A 21,147-nucleotide genomic window follows, 5' to 3' on the forward strand; every position below is an offset into this window, starting at 1 on the left:
GCTCCACAATTAAAGCCTTAAGTGACTCTCAAAATAGCATTACATTATTAAACATTGAAATAACTCATTCATAAAGCACTTATCCAAAATAAAATGGCATTAGATATTATAACTGCTGCACAGGATGAACATGTGCCATCATAAAAACAGAATGCTATGTATATATTCCAGATTATCATAAAAATGTAACAGAATTGCTAAAAGATATAAATATTCAAACTGGCATTTTAAACAATCCCTCCCTCTCCTTTAATAATTGGTTAAATTCCTGGCCTGGAGGAAGATTTTAGTCAACTATCAAAGATCTCTTTATTGGGCTTCTTTTTCTCATAATAATTTTAATCATTTTTTTTCCCAATGTCTCTTCACACAGTGCCAAGACTCCTTCAGTGCCATAACTTCAAGCTGACAGATGATCCTTTCTACTCAAGAAGATTCATATAGGCTGTCTACCTTGGATTCAGCTGTCTCTGCCTTTCATAACTCCTATATCCCCAACTGACTAATCTTGACTCCTAGGTAGGGACATCTCTACGCCCGTATTCATCAGGAAAAAGTTATAGATGATAAAATCTTTCACCCTCAGCAACCTGAAAAATTTAAGGGTCAAAATTGTTCACGAGATAAATGATGAGGAGAACAAAGGCAAGAGAAATGCACTAAAATATTCTCCTTAAACTGGCAGCCCTCTGATAAATCCCTGAGACATGCAGAGTGTGACATTCCTCAAGGAAGTCATGGCTGCCTTACCGTTGATGTTTCACTGAAAACTAAAGCAACCTTATCTTAATAATAGCAAGCCCTCCAACATCCCGGAGACCTTGCTTTTAACATGCACAAATTCCTTACAGACTATCCCTAACTCCTACTAACTAAAGGGTATAGAACCTGTTACTCCTCACAATCCCCATACAGCTCTTTCTACCCATGGTCCTGTCCCTGTGCTATAATAAAAACACCTTCTTACGCCAAAAAACAAACAAAAAAAAACAAACATTAAGAGGCTGAAATAGAAAAAATATCCCATTTATAGTAGATGCAAAACCATGATAGTGATAAATTTAACAAGCATGACAAAGAAAGATTCAAATAAAACTATGAAATCATTTGAAAACAAACAAATTTAAAGAAATGAAAGGACATATTATATTCTTGAATGAGAAAATTTGATAATATTAAAAAGGCTATCACTAAAATGTCAATTCTCCAAAATTTACTATATAAATATAATGTAATTCCAGCTAGAATCCCCGATGGGATTAGAATTAAATGAATTGCCTTAATGTTTATGTGGAAGAATAACTGCTTGTGAATCTGTAATAAAAGTATAAAGACTGGAGGAGAAAGAGTTTACTAGATAACTATTTAGAGTCTTTGCGTTAGAAGTAAATAAAGGATCTTAAAAAGTTCAAATCAAAGAATAACTCCAAACATATATTTAAAAATTAAGAATGGTGGAGGGAGAAAAGACTTACCAGCTATGAGAATATGCTATTAAGTCACTACATTCTAATGAATATGTATTACTGGTATTTTAAATAAATGAGTGGAGCAGAACAGAGAACACAGTAATCAATGTTATTAGCATATATAAAATTTTAACATACGACAGATGATAGTACTATTCAGTGGAAAGGATGGATTATTTAATATATAATACTGATACAACTGGTTATCCACTTGGAAAGAATAAAATTAGACCCCCACATCTCACACCATATGAACAACACATCTTACGTGTATTAATGACTTAAATGAAGGAAAACTCAGGAGACTATCTGTACAATTTAAGAACAGGAGGCATATAACTTAAGTCTCATCACTCTAAATAGCAAAATGGGAAGGGAAGATAGTAAACACGGATCACAGACACAATTATTGACATAGTTACTAGTAATTAGGCATATTTGTAACAGAAACTAATTAAGGCAAGATTTTATTATGGCTAGTTGCTAACAACAGCAAAAAACAATTATCTTTTACCTAGTACTTCTTTTTGCAAGTCATGGCATCTGGTTTGCAAGTTTACTTCCTGTTGTTTGGATGTCTGAATCTGCTGAGACCTCAATGTGGCTGCATCTGACAATAATTTCAGATTTTTCATTTCCTCTTCAAGGCATGTCTTTTTTCTCTGGGACACTGTCAAACTTTTCTTTAGTATCTCTATTTCTGTAAGGAAGATTCAAAGTTTACAAATAGACAAAATTGAATCACAAATCATTTCTCCATAGAATGATTATTTCCTTTTAGAAAATTAATAGTTGAAAGTCAAGATGACTTTTCTGTCGGCATAGTGACACCTAACCAAAAAATTTAAATTTAGTAGTTATTCTGAAAAAAGAAATAAAAAGCATTATATTGCTAAATGATGCATGAAAACTTTTAGTAGTTCAGCCTTTAAATTGTAATAAATGGCAATCCATCTTGCTTCTCAAATACATAAATGAATAACACAATATCTGCATCATGTTCCAAGTTTTATTGAAATTTTTTTTCTTGGCAACATGATTGAGAAAAGTAAATTTAAAATGTGCTAGCATGAGCTAGTTGGGTGGCATTTCTAGGAGAGTAACTAGGGTACATTCTATACAAATTATGAAGAAAGGCAGTAGCGATGGAGAGGAATAAAAATATGCAGTGTCTAAAACTAATAAATTTATGGACAGAAAGTATTAGTTAATATACCTTAATGATTTTAATAATACTCTGTGCCTTCAAAATGAGACCAGAATTTCATTATAGCAATCACTTGTCATTATTCTATCTACCTAGATTAAACTTAATAAAAATATGCCTCCATAGCATTATGTAGATTTAAATGTGCTAGTTTTATACAATTTTGTGAGAAATGCATGGAGCATACTATCCTTCAGAATAATTATCAAGCTCTCCTTTAATCAGTCTCCTCAGCACTACTGTCTTAAACCAGTATTAAAATATTTAAAGAACCACACAATAATGATAAAATACTATAAAATTTGTACAACCATAATTAATTTGAATTGATGAGGATATGGTCTACATGAAAATCTGAACAGTCTGCTTCGTCAGATAATTCACTTGGCATCCCCTTCCTTGGTTAGCTTATTCTGGGCCATGTGATGGGTTTAGCAAGTGACTGGGTATCAGATGAGTTTGACTTGGTCTTGAAACCACCATGGCAGAAATGGCAGCCACAGGGGCAATCGAAAACCAGAATCAGAGATCCTTCAAACAGACATGGCAGCAGAGGCAATATGGCTGGCAAGTGGTTATAGGAGAAGTAAAGTGGTAGGCAAGACAGAGTACAGAGAAGAGAACATGCCTTAAAGGATGGTGATGAATAGGATTAGGAATGTGGTCCAAGGAGAGAAAAGCAATATATCTCTTGTGGGTGAAGAGTATGTCTAAAAGAAAACATGATCTTTAAGACAGATCTAGGTCATGAGCACAAGGGGTCTAGCATCTTCTTCACTTTTAACTATTGCTCAAAATGAAAAGCTGGTGGAGTGACTGGGTTGCTCAGTTGGTTAAGCATTCATCTTTGGCTCAAGTCATGATCCTCAAGTCCCGGGATCAAGCCCCACATTGGGCTCCCTGCTCAGCAGGGAGTCTGCTTCTCCCTCTGCCCCTTACTCCACTAATGTTCTCTCTCTCAAATAAATAAAATCTTGAAAAAAAAAATGGAAAACCTGGAGAAATAACCTGACAGAGATCAAATAAGTAAGGTTCTACTATATTCTAATGAATGATTATTTATATGGAATCTTTTTCCTAAGAAAAACTGTATGCTTCTAAATACTTATGGATATGCACCCATTTGTATAAGGAAAACTGCTAACCCACTAGTGCATAAGATTTTAAAAGAAAAGAGTTTTAAAAATATGGAGGTTGCAGTTTTTCTTCACACCTAAAAAGTCTTGGGTACTTCCGTATCCATAAAGGTGGCTCCTTATGCTGAATAAATTATATAATATCCTAATCATATCTATGTTTAAGTCAGAATGACATGGCAGAGGAGCCTGCACAGGCTGTCACCTATTTTTCATTTGCCAGAATGATACTGCTTAGGTTAGCAGGCTGACTCTGTAAGTGTACACTATTCTGTCTCTAAAATAACTACTCATGTCAACATGACTTTCTATCTGACATTAAAAGAATAAGAATCTGCAATACAAATTTATTTGTGAAATATATTCTAACGCATGGAAAAGTACAGCAAGATTTCCAAACTAACAGGAGCTGTTTCTAACATGAAATTAGGAGAGTAAACTCAATGAAGGTGAATTAACTCATCCTTGGCAAATTACACATCCCTTGTTGTTTGGCAATCCTGCTGTCAAATATTCAATCCTACCTTCATCATTCTATAACTTCATAACTGTCAGCCATGTGTCCCAGTTTGGAGTTCAGAAGTTATGACCTTTACCAGGTTAACCTATTCTGGTCATTGTACCCATCTTGTATTTCCCCTGTCTCGGCACCCCCATGAAGAAGGTTCTCCTAACCTCATTCATTTGGCCTGCCACTGCTTATATGCTACCAGGGCCTAGAAATCTTGTCTGATGCAATCTGGAAGTAACCTAAATCTTCCTGGAACTTGCACCAATTTACACCATTTTATACTGCACTGATCATATGTTTACATATGACCTACTATTTGACTATAAATTATTTTAGGCCAGAGATAATACCTGGCTTATTTTTTTTTATTACACCCATAATTTCTACCATGATGTCCTAGAAATAATAGCAGCTCACTACCTATGTACCAAATGAGTAAATTCATTTCTGAAAAAAACTTCTAGTTTCTGATATACTGGTTGAATATCCTGAATATTTTTTTACCCTTCATTTCATAGGCAAGCATTCTGAGCCCCAGATTATTTAATGTCAGACTAGATAAAAACACATAAGCACATAAAAACACAGGCAATAGAAACACATAAGCAATTGTGTGTGTTTAATAGACTATGCAAACAGGCCTATTCTATCCCCAATTTCTTCAATTTTATGAAAAATGTGGACTATACTTCTAAGACTAATTCAGAGCTTGAATTTTAAAAGTTCAAGAGCTAGCCAATCAAAAGTTACTTTGAGAATGGAAGCAAATTGATTATACACTTAAAATATTCTATATTTAGTGTGGTGATTCTACAATAAAGGATTTTTTCCTGAAATTTCTCTTATTAAAATAGATGTGCTTTGGTTTAAGAAAACCTAATCCATGAACATTTGAACTTAAAAATCTTGATTACATAAAGAGAAAGCAACTCATTAGAGGGGTAAGAAATATTTCACTCATATCTGCTATTCAAAAATAAACATACTTTGTCAGCAAGAAAATATTAAGCAATGCCTTTTCTAGGAATACTGTTTTGACTTTGATTTAAACCTAAATTTTAATGTGTAAATCTTTCAAAGTATCTTGAATAAAATTGTGCAATGTGTATGTGGTTCATGATATTTATTAATTTGTTAGGGCTGCTGTAACAAAGGACCATAGACTGGTGGCTTAAGCAACAGAGATTAATGTTTTTCACAGTTCTAGAGGCTAAGAAGTCTGAGATAAGGTATCAGCTGTGTTGGTATCTTCTGAGGACCACAAAGGACAGAGCTGATCCAGGCCTCTCTTCTTGGATTGTAAATGGCTCTTCCCTCTGTGGGTGTCTGTTTCCAAATTTCTTCTTTTTTATAAAGAACACCAATCACAATAGATTAGAGCCCACCCACTTATATTTATTTCTTTAAAGACCCTAATTATATTCTGAGGGATTGTGACTTCAATATATGAACTCGGGGAAGTGACAGAATCCAGCCAATAACACTATATTTTAGAATATTTATTGGCATGTATATTGTGATTATAAATATGCCAAAAATAAATGAGCATGTGATGCACTAAAGATAAAATGGGAAAATGAAAGCAACTGTGTTAGGACAAAGGAATTAGGATTGTGAATTAGGAGATTATTTTACTTTTATAAAAATGTTTCATTTTTTTATATCAACTTTTCAACTGAAGAACTATGCCATGCATAATCAAATCACCCCATGAGGACATATCCATGTAGATCACAAATAAAAGCCGGTATTTTTTTTAAAAGTATTTATCATTTAAAATGCTTGTAATATTGTCAAAGTATAAAACTAATACAGGTTTTTAGATTTAGAATAAATATTATATAATGTTAACTAATGAAAGTACAATTACTAGGATTAGTCTTATACAATCAATTTATCTTGATAAGATTTTTCTGTTGTTCTTAGTTATTAGCCACATGGACTTAAAATTATTTTAGGTCATTATGTTTTTAAGAAACCTCTATGATTTCAGACATTCTAATAGATGTGTTTTCATTTCATTATAATTTGCATTTCCCTAAATGGTTAATGATTTTAAACAATTTTTCACGTGCTTTTTTCCACCTATATATATACTTTTTTGATCAAATTTTTCCTGACATATTTTGCCCATTTCCTAATTAGTCTGTTTATTTAAAATGTAGAGTTTTGAGAGTTTTTCATGTATTCCAGATTAAAGTCCTTTGGCTGATCCACGAATATCTTCTCCTAATCTGTATCTTGCCTTTTCATCCTCTTAACAGGGTCTTTTACAGAGCAAAATTTAATTTTGTTGAGGTTCTATTTATCAAGTTTTCCTTTTATGTATCGTGCTTTTAGTTCAAGTCTGAGAATCTTAGGTCCCAAAGATTTTCTAGCTGTCCTTCCTCCAACTGAATGGCTTACTTACCTTCATCAAAAATCAGTTTAGCATACTTACATGGGTCTAAATTTATATATAAATATATTTAATATATTAATTATATACTAATAAATATGTTTATCAGATAAAGGGCTAGTATCCAAACCCTATAAAGAACTTATCAAACTCAACACCCAAAGAACAAAAAATACAGTCAAGAAATGAGCAGAAGACATGAACAGATATTTCTCCAAACAAGACATCCAAATGGCCAACAGACACATGAAAAACTGCTCAACATCACTCAGCATTAAGGAAATACAAATCAAAACCACAATGAGATACCACCTCACTCCAGTCAGAATAGCTAAAATTAACAAGTCAGGAAATGATAGGTGTTGTTAAGGATATGGAGAAAGGGGAACCCTCCCTATACACTGTTGATGGGAATACAAGCTGGTACAGCCACTCTAGAAAACAGTATGGAGGTTCTACAAAAAGTTGGAAATAGAGCTACCCTAAGACCCAGCAATTGCACTACTGGGTATTTACCCCCAAGACACAAATGTAGGGACCCGAAGGGGCACCTGCACCCCATTGTTTTTAGAAGCAATGTCCACAATAGCCAAACTATGGAAAGAACCAAGATGTCCATCGACAGATGAATGCATAAAATAGATGTGGTATATATATATATATATATATATATATATATACACACACACACACACACACACACACACACACACACATACATATACATACATACATACATACATACATACATACAATGGAATCCTACTCTGCCATCAGAAAAATGAAATCTTGGGGCACCTGAGTGGTTCAGTGGATTAAAGCCTCTGCCTTCGGCTCAGGTCATGATCCCAGGGTCCTGGGATGGAGCCCCACATCAGGCTCTCTGCTCAGTGGGGATCCTGCTTCCTCCTCTCTCTCTGCCTGCTTCTCTGCCTACTTGTGATCTCCATCTGTCAAATAAATAAATAAATAAAATTCTTAAAAAAAAAAAAGAAAAATGAAATCTTGCCATTTCCAATGATGTGGATGGAACTAGAAAGTATTATGCTAAGTGAAATAAGTCAATCAGAGAAAGACGAGTATCATATGATCTCACTGACATGCAGAATTTAAGAAACAAAACAGAGGATCACAGGGGAAGAGAAGAGAAAATGAAACAAGACAAACCAGAGGGGAGACAAACCATAAGAGACTCTTAATCATAGGAAACAGCCTGAAGACTGCTGGAGGGAGGCAGATGGAGGCATGGGGTAAATGGGTGATGGACATTAAAGAAGGCATGTGATGTAATGAGCACTAGGTATTACATAAGACTGATGAATCATTGACCTCTACCTCTGAAACCAATAATACATTATATATTAATTAATTGAATTTAAAATTTTAAAAAACATTAAATAAATAAATAAATGGAATACCACACCATAAACAATCAGTGCAGCATATTCATGTGGGTCTAAATTTATATATATATATATAAATATATTTAATGTGTTAGTTATATATGAACAAATTTATTTAAACTATAAGAACATTAATTTTCTTCCCTTATTTTAAGGCTACAAGGCTGCCACCAGGAACACTTCTTTAGGATAAATGGGTGGACATACGTTTTTACTTGCAGGAAGGTGCGGCATAAATACCAAAGAGAAGAATTTCAAGGCTATAATATTTTATACTTGAACCAATCTGCATAAGAGTTTCAGTTGCTTTCCTTCCTCACCAGCATTTGTTGTTTTAAAACTTTTTCATTTTAGCCGATTTGGTGGGTATGTACTCTTGACATTTACATTTCCCTTTTGAACAGTAACACTGAGTGCTTTTTCATGTCCTTATTGGTCATTTGTACATGTTTCCTTATGAAGTGTCTGTGAAATCTTTTGGCCATTTTTGATTGGCTTTTTTTGTCCTATTATTACTGATTTGTTGGTGTTCTTTATGTAGGCTGGACAACAGTTTTTTGTCACATATTTTTAAAAAATATTTCTTCTGTCTGTGGCTGACCTATTCGTTTTCTTAATGGCATCTTTTGATGAATAAGTTTTTAATTTTGATAAAGTTTAACACATCAATTTTTGGTCTTTTTCTTACTTCTTTCCCCTATCCAAGAAACCTACGCTTACTACCAATTCATAAAGACATTTTGCTCTATTTCTTTGATATTTTTAGCTTTTTTATTTAGTTCTATGATTTAGCTTGAATTAATCTCATGTACAATGTAATGTAGGTCTTGAGGTATATTTTCCCATATAGGTATTCAGTTGTTCTATTACGATTTGTTGAAAGACTTTCTTTCTCCCACTGGATTATTTTAGCACATCTGTCCAAAGTGAAATAATCATACAAATAGGATCATTTACCTGGCTATTTTATTCCACTGATCTATTGATGATCCAGATGCCATAATACATAATAAATCTTAGAGACAGGTGACATTAATTCTCCACTGTTTGGAGACCTTTAGAAAAGTACTTTTTAGCTTATTTATTATCTTTTTAGCTTTATCTTTTTGTATTTATTGGTTAGTCATTGCTTTATGAGTTATATATCCTTTTTAGTCTACATATAATATATATTGCATCATATCACATAAAATACAAAAGAAGTGCAACCATTTGCATCTATTTACTCCTTCCCTCTATCCTTTATGTTCTAGCTGTCATAAGTTAAATCATACTTTATAAAACCCACATATAATAATTCCTACTTTAAATAAGAATATACATTTTTTTTAATTAGAAGGAAAAAAGACTTTAATAATACTTACCCATATTTATCACTTATACTACATTTAATCCATTACAAGGGCCCTGGGGTTCTGTTCACTTCTTTTCAATGTTTATCTCTCTTCAAAATCAATAATTTCTACTGATCTATCTTAAATTCACTGGTTATTTTTTCTATAATCACAATATGCTATAAAAGTCTATCTAGTAAACTTTTATTTCAGATATTGTATTTTTCCATTCTTGAATATCTAATTTTTAATAGTTTCCTGCTGAGATATTCTATCTTTCCATTCATACTAGCTTATTTACCTTTATGTCACTGAATATAATTAATAGGTAATTTGAAATCTTGATTAGTTATTTCTATCATCTGGATCAACTCAGGGTAGGTGTCTGCTTACTATCTAATCTCTTAAGTATGGGCCATGTTTTCTTGTTTCTTCCCAGATAAAAAAATTTGGGGTTATATCCTGAACATTGGGGATGTTATGTTATGGAGACCCTGAATTCTGTTATGTTCCTCTAAAGGGTAGTTATTTTGACATTGTTTTATTTTAATACACAATTAACTTGGCTGAACTCAAACTGTAAAATATATCTCCCCTTGGACAAGCAGCAGTGAAAATATCAATTATCTTGGTCTTTGATGGGCTGTTTTAAGTCTTCCCTGTGCACATGTATTTCAGGAATAGGCCAAAGATTAGAAAGAGCTTATATGCAAACTCTGAGCTCTCCCTCTCTGATCATCTCTTTTCTGGAAAATTCTTTCTCAGAGGCTGCCTTAATCTGTGTTCTCCAATCTTCAAGCCAAAAGACTATAGATTTCTATGAGAGTTTTAGCTTTCTGGCATGGAACACACTGTACCTGCCCTCAATCTAATAGCCTTAAACAAACAAACAAAAAATAAAAACAAAACCCTAAGGAATTCACCCAGTTCCATTTTCTTCTTTTAACAACAACAACAAAAAAATTCATAGCCTTTTAAAAAAATGCCTCAGCTTTAGGTTCATAGAAAACTTAAGCAGAAAGTACAGAGCATTTCCATATAACCTGTCTCCACACATGAATAGCCTCTCCTATCATCAAAATCCTGCACCAGAGTGTGACATTTCTTATAATCAATGAACCTATAACTCACATATCACAATTCCCCCCAAATCCTTAGTTTATATTAGGATTCACTCTTGGTGTTTACATTCTATGGGTTTTGACAAATGTATAATGGCATGTATCCACCATTATAGTATCATACAAAGTATTTTCATTGCTCTAAGAATCTCCCATGCTCAACGTATTCACCCTTCCCTCACACCCTGGCAAAAAACAGATTCCTTTACTATATCTATAGTTTTACCCTTTTGAGAATGTCATTTATTTGGAATCATATATTATGTAGCCTTTTCAGATTGGCTTCTTTCACTTAGTAATATGACTTCTTTCAATATTTGACATTCCCTCTGTTATGTGCTTGACTCTGGTCACTCTCCAGTGTTTTTAAGTAATTATTCTATCCAGAATTTATCAGTTATTTGAGGGAAGGCTGATCCAACATGACATACTAAATCAAGAACAGAAGAAAAAGTTTTAAAATACAAATTGGCACATCAAAGGGTAATAAACAGACTTCTGGTCACAGCTCAAGATAGATGTATTTGGTTTATTTTAGATCAGCCTATAATTATTGAATTTTAGGGTTCAAAGAAGTCATAATGACCAGCTAGTTTACCAACCCCAACAAATTCAAAAGTTGATCATAAGTCCCATCACATAAAATGAAGTATAAGTATTATCTCGTTACTTATGTACCATATAGCAAAGAAAAAAAAAAGATGATTACATTCTAAATATACACAACAAACCTGTAAAGGCTGTTTCACTTATGGATTTAATTTGTAGAAAAACTTCTCCTTTCAGTGAAGTCCAGTTTTGAAAATTATCATATACTTCATTTTTAATACTGGTTAGCTCACTTTTAGTAAAAGTAAGTAATGAAAGAGTCTTATTCCAGAAATATTTGTACTCCACCAATCTTTGACTGTAAAACAGTTTAAAAAAATTAGGGATTTTTAAAATAGCAAGGATAACAACAAATATTTCTTTGAAAAAAATGGTTTTCTTGGAAAAATGGTTTGAGAATGACCATATAACCTACTGTCTAAATGGAGACAATTTTGAACATAAAAGGAGGTGGTATTTGTATTCTTCGAGATGACAGATATAAACTGGGAATATTCCGGGAAAATATGGTCACCCCAACTCATTTTCATTATTTTAACTATAAAGACAGCTAACTTTCCCATACACATTAATTCAATTAATGTTTTAAATTCATTAACAGTAAATACTTAGTGAAGAAAATTAGGTCAAAGTGACATAATCACAGAGACAAAATGAGAATCTCAGATGCATAGACAGTATTCTTGCTATATATCATGGTTCTCCATGCTGTATGAAACCTGGGGTAACAATATTGAATACCTTTTAAAGTGATTGATACAGTGCTTTTGCTTCATGAAATGTCACAGTTCAAAGTAATCGCAGATTTTTTGCAATCTCAGTGATTTTATTACTTCAGATGTCCTGGCTATAATTTACCTAATACTCAAAAAAGATTCAGGCATAGATCTGGGAGTTATTAGCAAAAAAAGTGGTGACTGAAACCACGGAATTGTAATTATTTGGTTAATAATTATCTTCCTGGGGGCACCTGGGTGGCTCAGTTGTTAGTCATCTGCCTTCGGCTCAGGTCATGATCCCCGGGGTCCTGGGATCAAGCCCTATATCAGGCTCCCTGCTCAGAGGGAAGCCTGCTTCTCCCTCTCCTGCTTCCCCTGCTTGTGTTTCCTCTCTCACTGTCTCTCTCTGTCAAATAAATGGATAAAATCTTTTAAAAAATAAAGATAATAGTCATCTTCCTGGATGGACTGAATCTATGATGCAGAGACTAAATCTGTCTTATTCACCACAAGTTTCCCAAACACCTAGCACAGTATTACCACACAGTATATGCTCAACAAATATTGATGAATGAATAAATGAGTAAAAATAATAGATCGCCCAGGTGGAGGAATGAAGAAACGAGAAGGGCTGAGGATAAAACACTGGACAACACTAACGTTTATGGGACTAAAACAGAAAAGAATGCCTCAAAAAAGACTAGGGAGTAAAAGAGAAGAAAAACCAAAAGAATGATATCTGAAATCCAGGAAATACAAGAATTTAAACAACAAAGTAGTGGTCAGTGTTTAAACCTTCAGATAAACGCTGAACAGAGTCCACCGTATCTGGTATTAAGGAAGCCTCTGGCGATCTCAGAGAGAGGCATTAGGTAGGAAAGACAGGGCAAAAAAGTGGAAGTGACAAAACAGGTGATACCAGCAGTCAAGTACCTTGACTTAAGTGGCCAGAAGAGAAGGAGGAAAATGCAGAGTAGAATGGTTTGTTAAGATAGGAGATACCTAAGCGTGCACACAACTAACAATACATGTAGAGTCAGAGGCTAAAAACACAGACAAGAGATGCAGTGAATTTCTTGTGAAGTCCTAGAAAAGACAGAGATAGGGTAGAGGCTGAAAGAGTAGCCTTTGTCAGGAAAAAGGGTGGTGTCATTCTATTGGTAACTAAGGTCCATCTGAGTGATCAGAAGTCACAGGGGATGCCTCACTCAGCATGCAGAGCTGGAAGCTGAGAGATGCTAAAACTGGTAAGATAGGGAAAGAAGAGCTATGAACTAAGTCCAGGTCAAGGGGCTAATGGTGGATGGGGGTCAGGGCTTACAAGGATATTTAACAGAAAAAAAGACTGGATATATGCAGGTGCTTCTGTAAGAAGACAGGCAGAAAATGGAAAATTCAAGCTTGTTAGCCATAAGAAGATCCATGTTCTATGGAGCCTAAATCTTATACGACTAGTGGTGAGTAGAAGGAGAGCTTTCTTGAAAAACAGAATACAAGAATGATATCTACATGAGTCACCTGAATGGCTCAGCTGGGTTGAGCTAAGTGACTGACTTGATTTAGGCTTAGGTCTTGATCTCAGGGTTGTGAGATTGAGCCCCACCTCTGGTCCCACACTAGGTGTGGAGCCTACAAGATTCTCTCCCCCTGTCCCTCTGCACCCCTACTCTCTCTCTCTAAAAAAAAAAAAAAGATGTCTATAAATTGGTTTAAAACTCTGCAATTATCCATAGAATGAGAAAAATCATTACACATAAAAATTTTAATGTTGATGAATTCCACTAATATTACAAAATATAGGAAAATAATATAACTTCCTAATAAATAACAGCTCTATAATACCTTTTCTTTTTTAAAGATTTTTTTTATTTATTTTTAGAGAGTGAGCCTGGGTACCATGCACGAGTGGGGGTAGTGGGAGGGGGAGAAGGAAAGAATCTAGAGCAGACTCTGTGCTGGGTACAGAGCCCAACTTAACCAGCTTAAACTAAGTGAGCCACCCAGGTATCCTATTTGCAATTTTAGTATTCATGCTCTTGTTCATATGAGAACCATTTTATATAATACTTTATGTGGAGAAAATATAAAAATTATGTACCTTTTCATCTAGCATAGCCATTAGTTTTTTATAATTCATAATTTTGAAATTCTTTCAGCTTTATAGTTCACTATTGATAACACTATGTAAATATTATACATTGTCCAATTTGGAAAAAACTTATCAAATTTCTTTATATGATTATAAGATTAGGAACATTTCAAGTGTTTTAGAAAATAACTAGGCGGGGCGCCTGGGTGGCTCAGTGGGTTAAGCCCCTGTGTTCTGCTCAGGTCATGATCTCGGGGTCCTGGGATCGAGCCCCGCATCGGGCTCTCTGTTCAGCAGGGAGCCTGCTTCCCACCTCCTCTGCCTGCCTCTCTGCCTACTTGTGATCTTTCTCTGTCAAATAAATAAATAAAATCTGAAAGAAAGAAAGAAAGAAAGAAAGAAAGAAAGAAAGAAAGAAAGAAAGAAAGAAAAAGAAAGGAAGGAAGGAAGGAAGGAAGAAAGAAAATGACTAGGCTTAAATTGACTTTGAAATGAGGAAGCTCATAAACTAATCTATCTTAGATGCCCTTGACATGGTATGATTTTTATGTTGTATTCAGAGATAGTAGCTTTTGTAAATCAGCAAGACACTTAAATCTTTCTTCAATGTATTTGAATAATTAACTTCATTTCAGGAAATGGATTATGAAATAATCCATTCAATATTTAATTGAAAATATTTCTTTCTCTTAATGAATTCACCTGTAATATAATCTGAAAAAAGTTATAATATTTTGTCAAAATAATATGCTTAAATTAATCTTCATTGTTTTTATTCCATTAATTTTTTTAAAATTCACATACACCCAAATTTTTCATTTGTGATATCTTGCTTGTATTATTAAAACATTTTAAAATGTCTTTCCAAATGGCAACTTTAATAGTGTATTCCCAACTCAATTTTCCCTTACTCAGATTCACAAAATGCTTGTGATTACTCCACTGGCACACCAACATCAGAAGTTTAAGAAAGGGGAAATCAGACTGGAAAAAGAAAGAATTTTAACCAATTACAATTAGGTCATCTTACTATTGCTAGGGGCCCTCTGAGAACCTTAAAAGGAGCTGCCGAGTGAAGAGGTCTGAAATTTGAGCATCATTTAATTCATAGTAAAGGATGTGTTTATAACATTGATTTCCTTTGTGAAATATGAAGGAAGATATATAGCTGCAAAGAGATGAGTAGTCTAAGCAGAAGAGTGAGGAGTTAGAATAGTATTGAAGGAACTAAAGGCCTGGTGGTTTTGTAAGTATGAAGACTGAAAGTTTTAAGGGTAATGACAACTAAATGAGCAGGGGTAAAAGGAGTTGGAATATTGGAAACTTTTCTAGACAGAAACATCCTCCACATAGAAAATCTGAAAGAATACACACACACACACACACACACACACACCCCAAACAGGTTGATGAACAAACAGGTTCATCAATGTCACAGGACAGAGGATATATGATCCATATGCAAACATCAGTGTTATGACTATATACTAATGGTAGTCAATCACAAAAATAAAATTAAGAAAATGATCCCACTCATAATAACATCAGCAATAATAAAATACTTAGAAATAATTTATAAACGGAGTGCAAGACTTATACAGGCATAACTTGGAGACATTGCAGGTTTGGTTCCAGACCATCACAATAAAGCAAACTTCACAATAAAGTGAATCAAATGAATTGTTTGGTTTTCTAGTGCATATAAAAGTTACATTTAGGGGCGCCTGGGTGATTCAGTTGTTTTAAGCGCCTGCCTTCGGCTCAGGTCATGATTCCAGGATCCTGGTATAGAGCCCCACATTGGGCTCCCTGCTTATGGGAAACCTGCTTCTCACTTTCTTCCCTGGTTGTGCTTTCTCTCACCATCTTTCTCTCAAATAAAGTCTTTTTAAAAATTAGTTAAAAGGGGCACCTGGGTTGCTCAGTCATTAAGCATCTGTCTTCAGGTCAGGTCTTGATCCCAGGGTCCTGGGATTGAGCCCCGCATCCAGCTCCTTTCTCAGCAGGAAGCCTGCTACTCCCTCTCCCACTCCCCCTGCTTCTGTTCCCTGTCTCACTGTGTCTCTCTCTGTCAAATAAATGCATAAAATCTTTTAAAAATTATGTTTACACCATAGTCTATTAAGTATGCAGAAGTATCATGTCTTTAAAAACAATGTATATATCTTAATTAAAAGTACTTTACTGCTAAAAAATGCTATCATGCATTTTCAGCGAGTCACAATCTTTTTTTTTTTTTTTAAGATTTTATTTGTTTATTTGACAGATAGAGATCACAAGTAGACAGAGAGGCAGGCAGAGAGAGAGAGGGAAGCAGGCTCCCCGCTGAGCAGAGAGCCCGATGCAGGACTCCATCCCAGGACCCTGAGATCATGACCCGAGCTGAAGGCAGACCCACTGAGCCACCCAGGCGCCCGAGTCACAATCTTTTTGCTGGTGCAGGGTGCTGCCTCCATGTTGATGGCCTGCTAACAGATCAGGGTGATGGCTGCTGAAGGTTTGGGATGATTGCAGCAGTATTTTTTTTTTTTATGGTGCAAAAAGGTGATTTTTGTTTTCTTTTTTGAAAATAAGGGTGATTTATTAAAGCATGGGGACAGGACCAGTAGGCAAAAAGAGGTGCTGCTGTGGGGTTTTGAGGATGACTAATTATACATTTGGGAGTTGGAGGAGGTAAGTAAAAAGGAAGTTTTCCAAAAGGACTTTAATATGCTAAAGAGGACATAAAATAAAACAGCAATGAAGTCTGCCATGCCAATTGACCCTTCTTTTCACAAATGATTTCTCTGTAGCACGCAATGCTGTTTGATAGCATTTTACCCACAGTAGAACTTCTTTCAAAATTTGAGTCAATCCCCTCAAATCATGCCCATCATTTTAGCAACTAATTTTATATAATATTCTAAATCTTTTTTGTCATTTCAACAGTCTTCCAAGCATCTTCACCAAGAGTAGTTTCCAACCCAAGAAGCCAGTTTCTTTGCTCATGCATATGAAGCAACTCATCTACTAAAGTTTTATCTTGAGATTATAGCGATTCAGTCTTATATTTAGGTTCCACTTCTAACTCTAGTTCTCTTGCTTTTTCCAGCACACCAGTTACTTCTTTCTGAAGTCCTGAACTCCTCAAAGTCATCCATGAAGTTTAGTATCAACTTCTTGTAAACTCCTGTTCATGTTTATATTTTGACCTCTTCCCGTGAATAGCAAATGTTCTTAATGGCATCTTAATCTTTCCCCTGAAAATTTTCAGTTTATTTTTCCCAAACCCATGAAAGCAATCACAATCTATGGCAGCCCGAGCCTTACAAAATGTATTTCTTAAGTAATAAGACTTAAAAGTCAAAATTACTCCTTGATCCATGGGCTCCAGAATGGATGGCATGAAAACATTAATCTAATTGTACACGTCCATTAGCACTCTTAGATGACTGGGTGCATTGTCAATGAGCAGTCATATTTTGAAAGGAATATTTTTTTCTGAGCCATAAAGTATCAACAATAGGCTTAAAATATTTAGTAAACCATAGTATATACATATTTGTATATAATATATATTTGTATATAATACAATATGTGTATAAATATGTATATAATGCAAATACAAATAATTTGCATATAATACAAATATGTATTATATACAAATTGCATATAATACAAATATGTATATAATATGTATATATACAAATATGTATATATATATGTATATAATTTCATCTAGGCTTTGTTGTTCCATTTCTAGAGTACAAGCAGAATAGATTCAACATTAAGCATACTTTTTAAGGGCTCTTGAATTTTCAAAATTATAAATGAGCATTGGCTTCAACTTAAAATCACCAGCTGCATTAGCCCCTTACAAGAGAGTCAGCTTTTTTAATTTTTTTTGAAGCTTTAAAAGCAGGCCTTGACTTCTCTCTAGCTAAAAAAGTCCTAGGTGACATCTTTTCCCAATAGAAGGCTGTTTTTTTCTGTATTGAAAATCTGTTGTTTAGTGTAGCCACCTTCATTATTTTTCTTAGCTAGATCTTCTGCAAATTTGCTGTAGAGCTTGGACATCAGCACTTGCGGCTTCATCTTGCTCTTTTATATTATAGAGATAGCTTCTTTTCTTAAACATCATGAACCAACGTCTGCTAGCTTCAAACTTTTCTTCTAGAACTTCATGCCTTTACCAGCCTTCACAGATAGTACTGAAGAGTTAGGGCCCTGCTCTGGATGGGCCTTTGGCTTAAGAAACGGTTGGGACTGATTTGATATTCTATCCAGACCACTAAAACTTTCTCCATATCAGCATTAAGACTGTTTTGTTGCTTCCTTATCACTCATGTGTTCACTGGAGTAACACTTTTAATTTCCATCAAGAGCTTTTTTTTTTTTTTTTTTGCATCCACAACTTGGATAACTGTTTGGCACAAGAGGCCTAGCTTTTGGCATATCTTGGCTGTTTGTTTGTTTCCTGATTTCAAGTTTTTATTTAAATTCTAGTTAGTTAACATACATGGTAAAATTGGTTTCAGTTGTAGAATTTAGTGATTCATCACTTCCATATAAAATCTTTAAAAACAAAAAGGAAAGAGTCTCTTATGGTTTGCTTCTGCCCCGACCGCCACCTTTTTTTCCCCTTTCCCCTATGTTTATCTGTTTTGTTTCTTAAATTCCACACGTGATTGAGACCATATGGTATTTGTCTATCTGTGACTGACTTATTTCACTTAGCATAATACACTCTAGCTCCACCACCCACATCATTGCAAATGGCAAGATTTCATTTTTTTTAAGATTTTATTTATATGCTTGACAGCCAGAGATCACAAGTAGGCAGAAAGGCAGGCAGAGAGAGAGAGAGAGAGGAAGAGGAGGAAGCAGGCTCTCCATTGAGCAGAAAGCCCGATGTGGGGCTCAATCCCAGGACCCTGGGAACATGACCTGAGCCAAAGGCAGAGGCATCAACCCACTGAGCCACCCAGGCACCCAAGATTTCAATCTTTCTGATGGCTGAGTAATATTCCATTACACACACACACGTGCGCACACACACACACACATATGTACACCTTCTTTATTCATTCATCAGTGGACAGACATTTGGACTCTTTCCATAACTTGGCTATTGTTGGGCATATCATGGTTTTTGACATGCCTTCCTCACTAAGCTTAACCATTTCTAGCTTTCCATTTAAAGTGAGAAATATGGAATTTGCATAGAGCCATAAAAAAGACCCCAAATAGACAAATCAATATTAAGGGAGAAAAACAAAGCTGGAGACACTACAAACACAGGTTTCAAGATACATTACAAAGCTGCAATAATTAGAACAGTATGGTACTGGCACAAAAATAGATACATAGATAACTGCAATAGAACAGAAAGCCCAGAAATTAACCCACAATTATTTGGCCAATTAATCCATGACAAAGAAGGCAAGAATATGCAACAGGGCCGGGGGAGACGTCCAGGGAAAACTGGAGAGTTACATGCAGAAGAATGAAACTGGACCACTTTCTAACACCACACAAAAAACAAACTCAAAATGGAGTAAAGACCTAATATGAAACCTGAAACCACAAAAATCCTAGAAGAGAGCACAGGCAGTAATGTGTCTGACATAGGCAAAAATGGACTATTGGGACTACATCAAAATAAAAAGCTCTGCACAGTGAAAGAAATCATAAATAAAAGAAAAAGACAACCTACTGAATGAAAGAAGATTTTGCAAATGCTACATCTGATAAGGGATTAATACCCAAAATATATAAAGAACTTATACAATTCAAAACCAAAAACCAAGAACAAAAACAAAAAACCAAACTCATTAAAAATGGACAATGGACCTGAACAGACATCATTCTCAAGAAGAACTTCATGGCCAACAAACACATAAAGAAATGCTCAGCATTACTGGTTATCAGGGAAATGCAAATACAAACCACAATGAGATATCATCTGTCAGAATGGCTAGTATCAAAAAGACGTGAAATAACAAATAGCAAGATGTGGAAAAAAAGGAACCCTCATCCCTTATTGGTAGGAATGTAAACTGGTACAGCCACTGTAGAGAATAGTATGGAGGTTCCTCAAAAAACTAAAAATAGAAACATCTTGTGATCCAATATTTCCACTACTGTATATTTACCTAAAGAAAAAGAAAATTATAAATGAGCCTTGACATGTGCTAATTCAAAAGATATATGTACACTAACATTTACTGTAGCATTATTTACAATAACCAAGATATGGAAGCAACCTAAATGTCTATTGACAGATGAATAAATAAGGAAGATAAAGTACCTCTCAACAATGGAATGTTATGCAGTCATAATAAAAGGTTGATATCATGCCATTTGCAACAACCTGGAGGGACCTGGATGGACCTGGAGGGCATTATGCCAAGTGAAGTACATCAAACCAAGAAAGTCAAATAACATATGATTTCACTTGCATGTGGAATCTAAATAATAATAATAATAATAATAATAATAAAATAAACCAAAAGTAGAATCAGACCATGTTGTCTGATTCCATATATCCAAAAATGTCCAGAAAAATGCAAATCTATAGAAACAGAAAGAAGATTAGTGATTGTTAGGATGGGTGGTGAGAACAGAGATTGAGTGCAAATGGAATGAGAATCTTGGGAATGACTCAATTGTTCCAATATTGGATGTGGTAAAGGTTGCACAACTTAGTAGGTCTTACAATGTAAAAATCATTACATTGTGCTCTTAACATGAATGAATTTTGTAGTAAGTAATTGTATATCAACAAAACTGTTTAAAATAAGATGTGATATGATAAACTATGGGATTGAGACTACAAAACAAAATAAAGCCAGATGACAGTCTAGATGGACAAATCACAAAAGTAAGGGGGCATTTGGGTGACACAGTCACTTAAATATCCAACCCTTGCTTTTGGCTCAGGTCATGATCTCAGGGTTGTGAGATCAAGCCCTGCACTGGGCTCCATGCTGGGATGCTGGGTAGGAAGCCTGCTTAAGATTCTCTCTCTACTCTACCCCTATCCTGACTCTTAAAAAAAAAAAAAAAAAATAAGTACTTTATATTTCAAACAATCTATGAAAGATTCACAATAGGAATCCTCTAAAAATAAACACTTCCTAAAATATTTCAAATATGGATTGATTTGGAAT

At 34.6% G+C, this 21,147-nt stretch overlaps 1 protein-coding gene across 2 annotated transcripts in view; it reads right to left on the reverse strand.

The window, feature by feature from the left end:
* The window catches only part of LEKR1 (leucine, glutamate and lysine rich 1), a 189,456-nt gene that overhangs the window by 91,798 nt on the left and 76,511 nt on the right, over positions 1-21,147 (reverse strand). For both annotated transcript variants that reach the window (XM_059163678.1, XM_059163679.1), the window contains exons 5-6: positions 11,311-11,486; positions 1,984-2,169 (exon numbers count right to left, since the gene is read on the reverse strand). In XM_059163678.1, the coding sequence (XP_059019661.1) occupies positions 1,984-2,169; positions 11,311-11,486 (362 nt within the window). The remainder of the gene's footprint in view (positions 1-1,983; positions 2,170-11,310; positions 11,487-21,147) is intronic.

The sequence above is a fragment of the Mustela lutreola genome, chromosome 2 (assembly GCF_030435805.1).
Source record: "Mustela lutreola isolate mMusLut2 chromosome 2, mMusLut2.pri, whole genome shotgun sequence".
In the NCBI taxonomy this organism is placed as follows: domain Eukaryota; kingdom Metazoa; phylum Chordata; class Mammalia; order Carnivora; family Mustelidae; genus Mustela; species Mustela lutreola.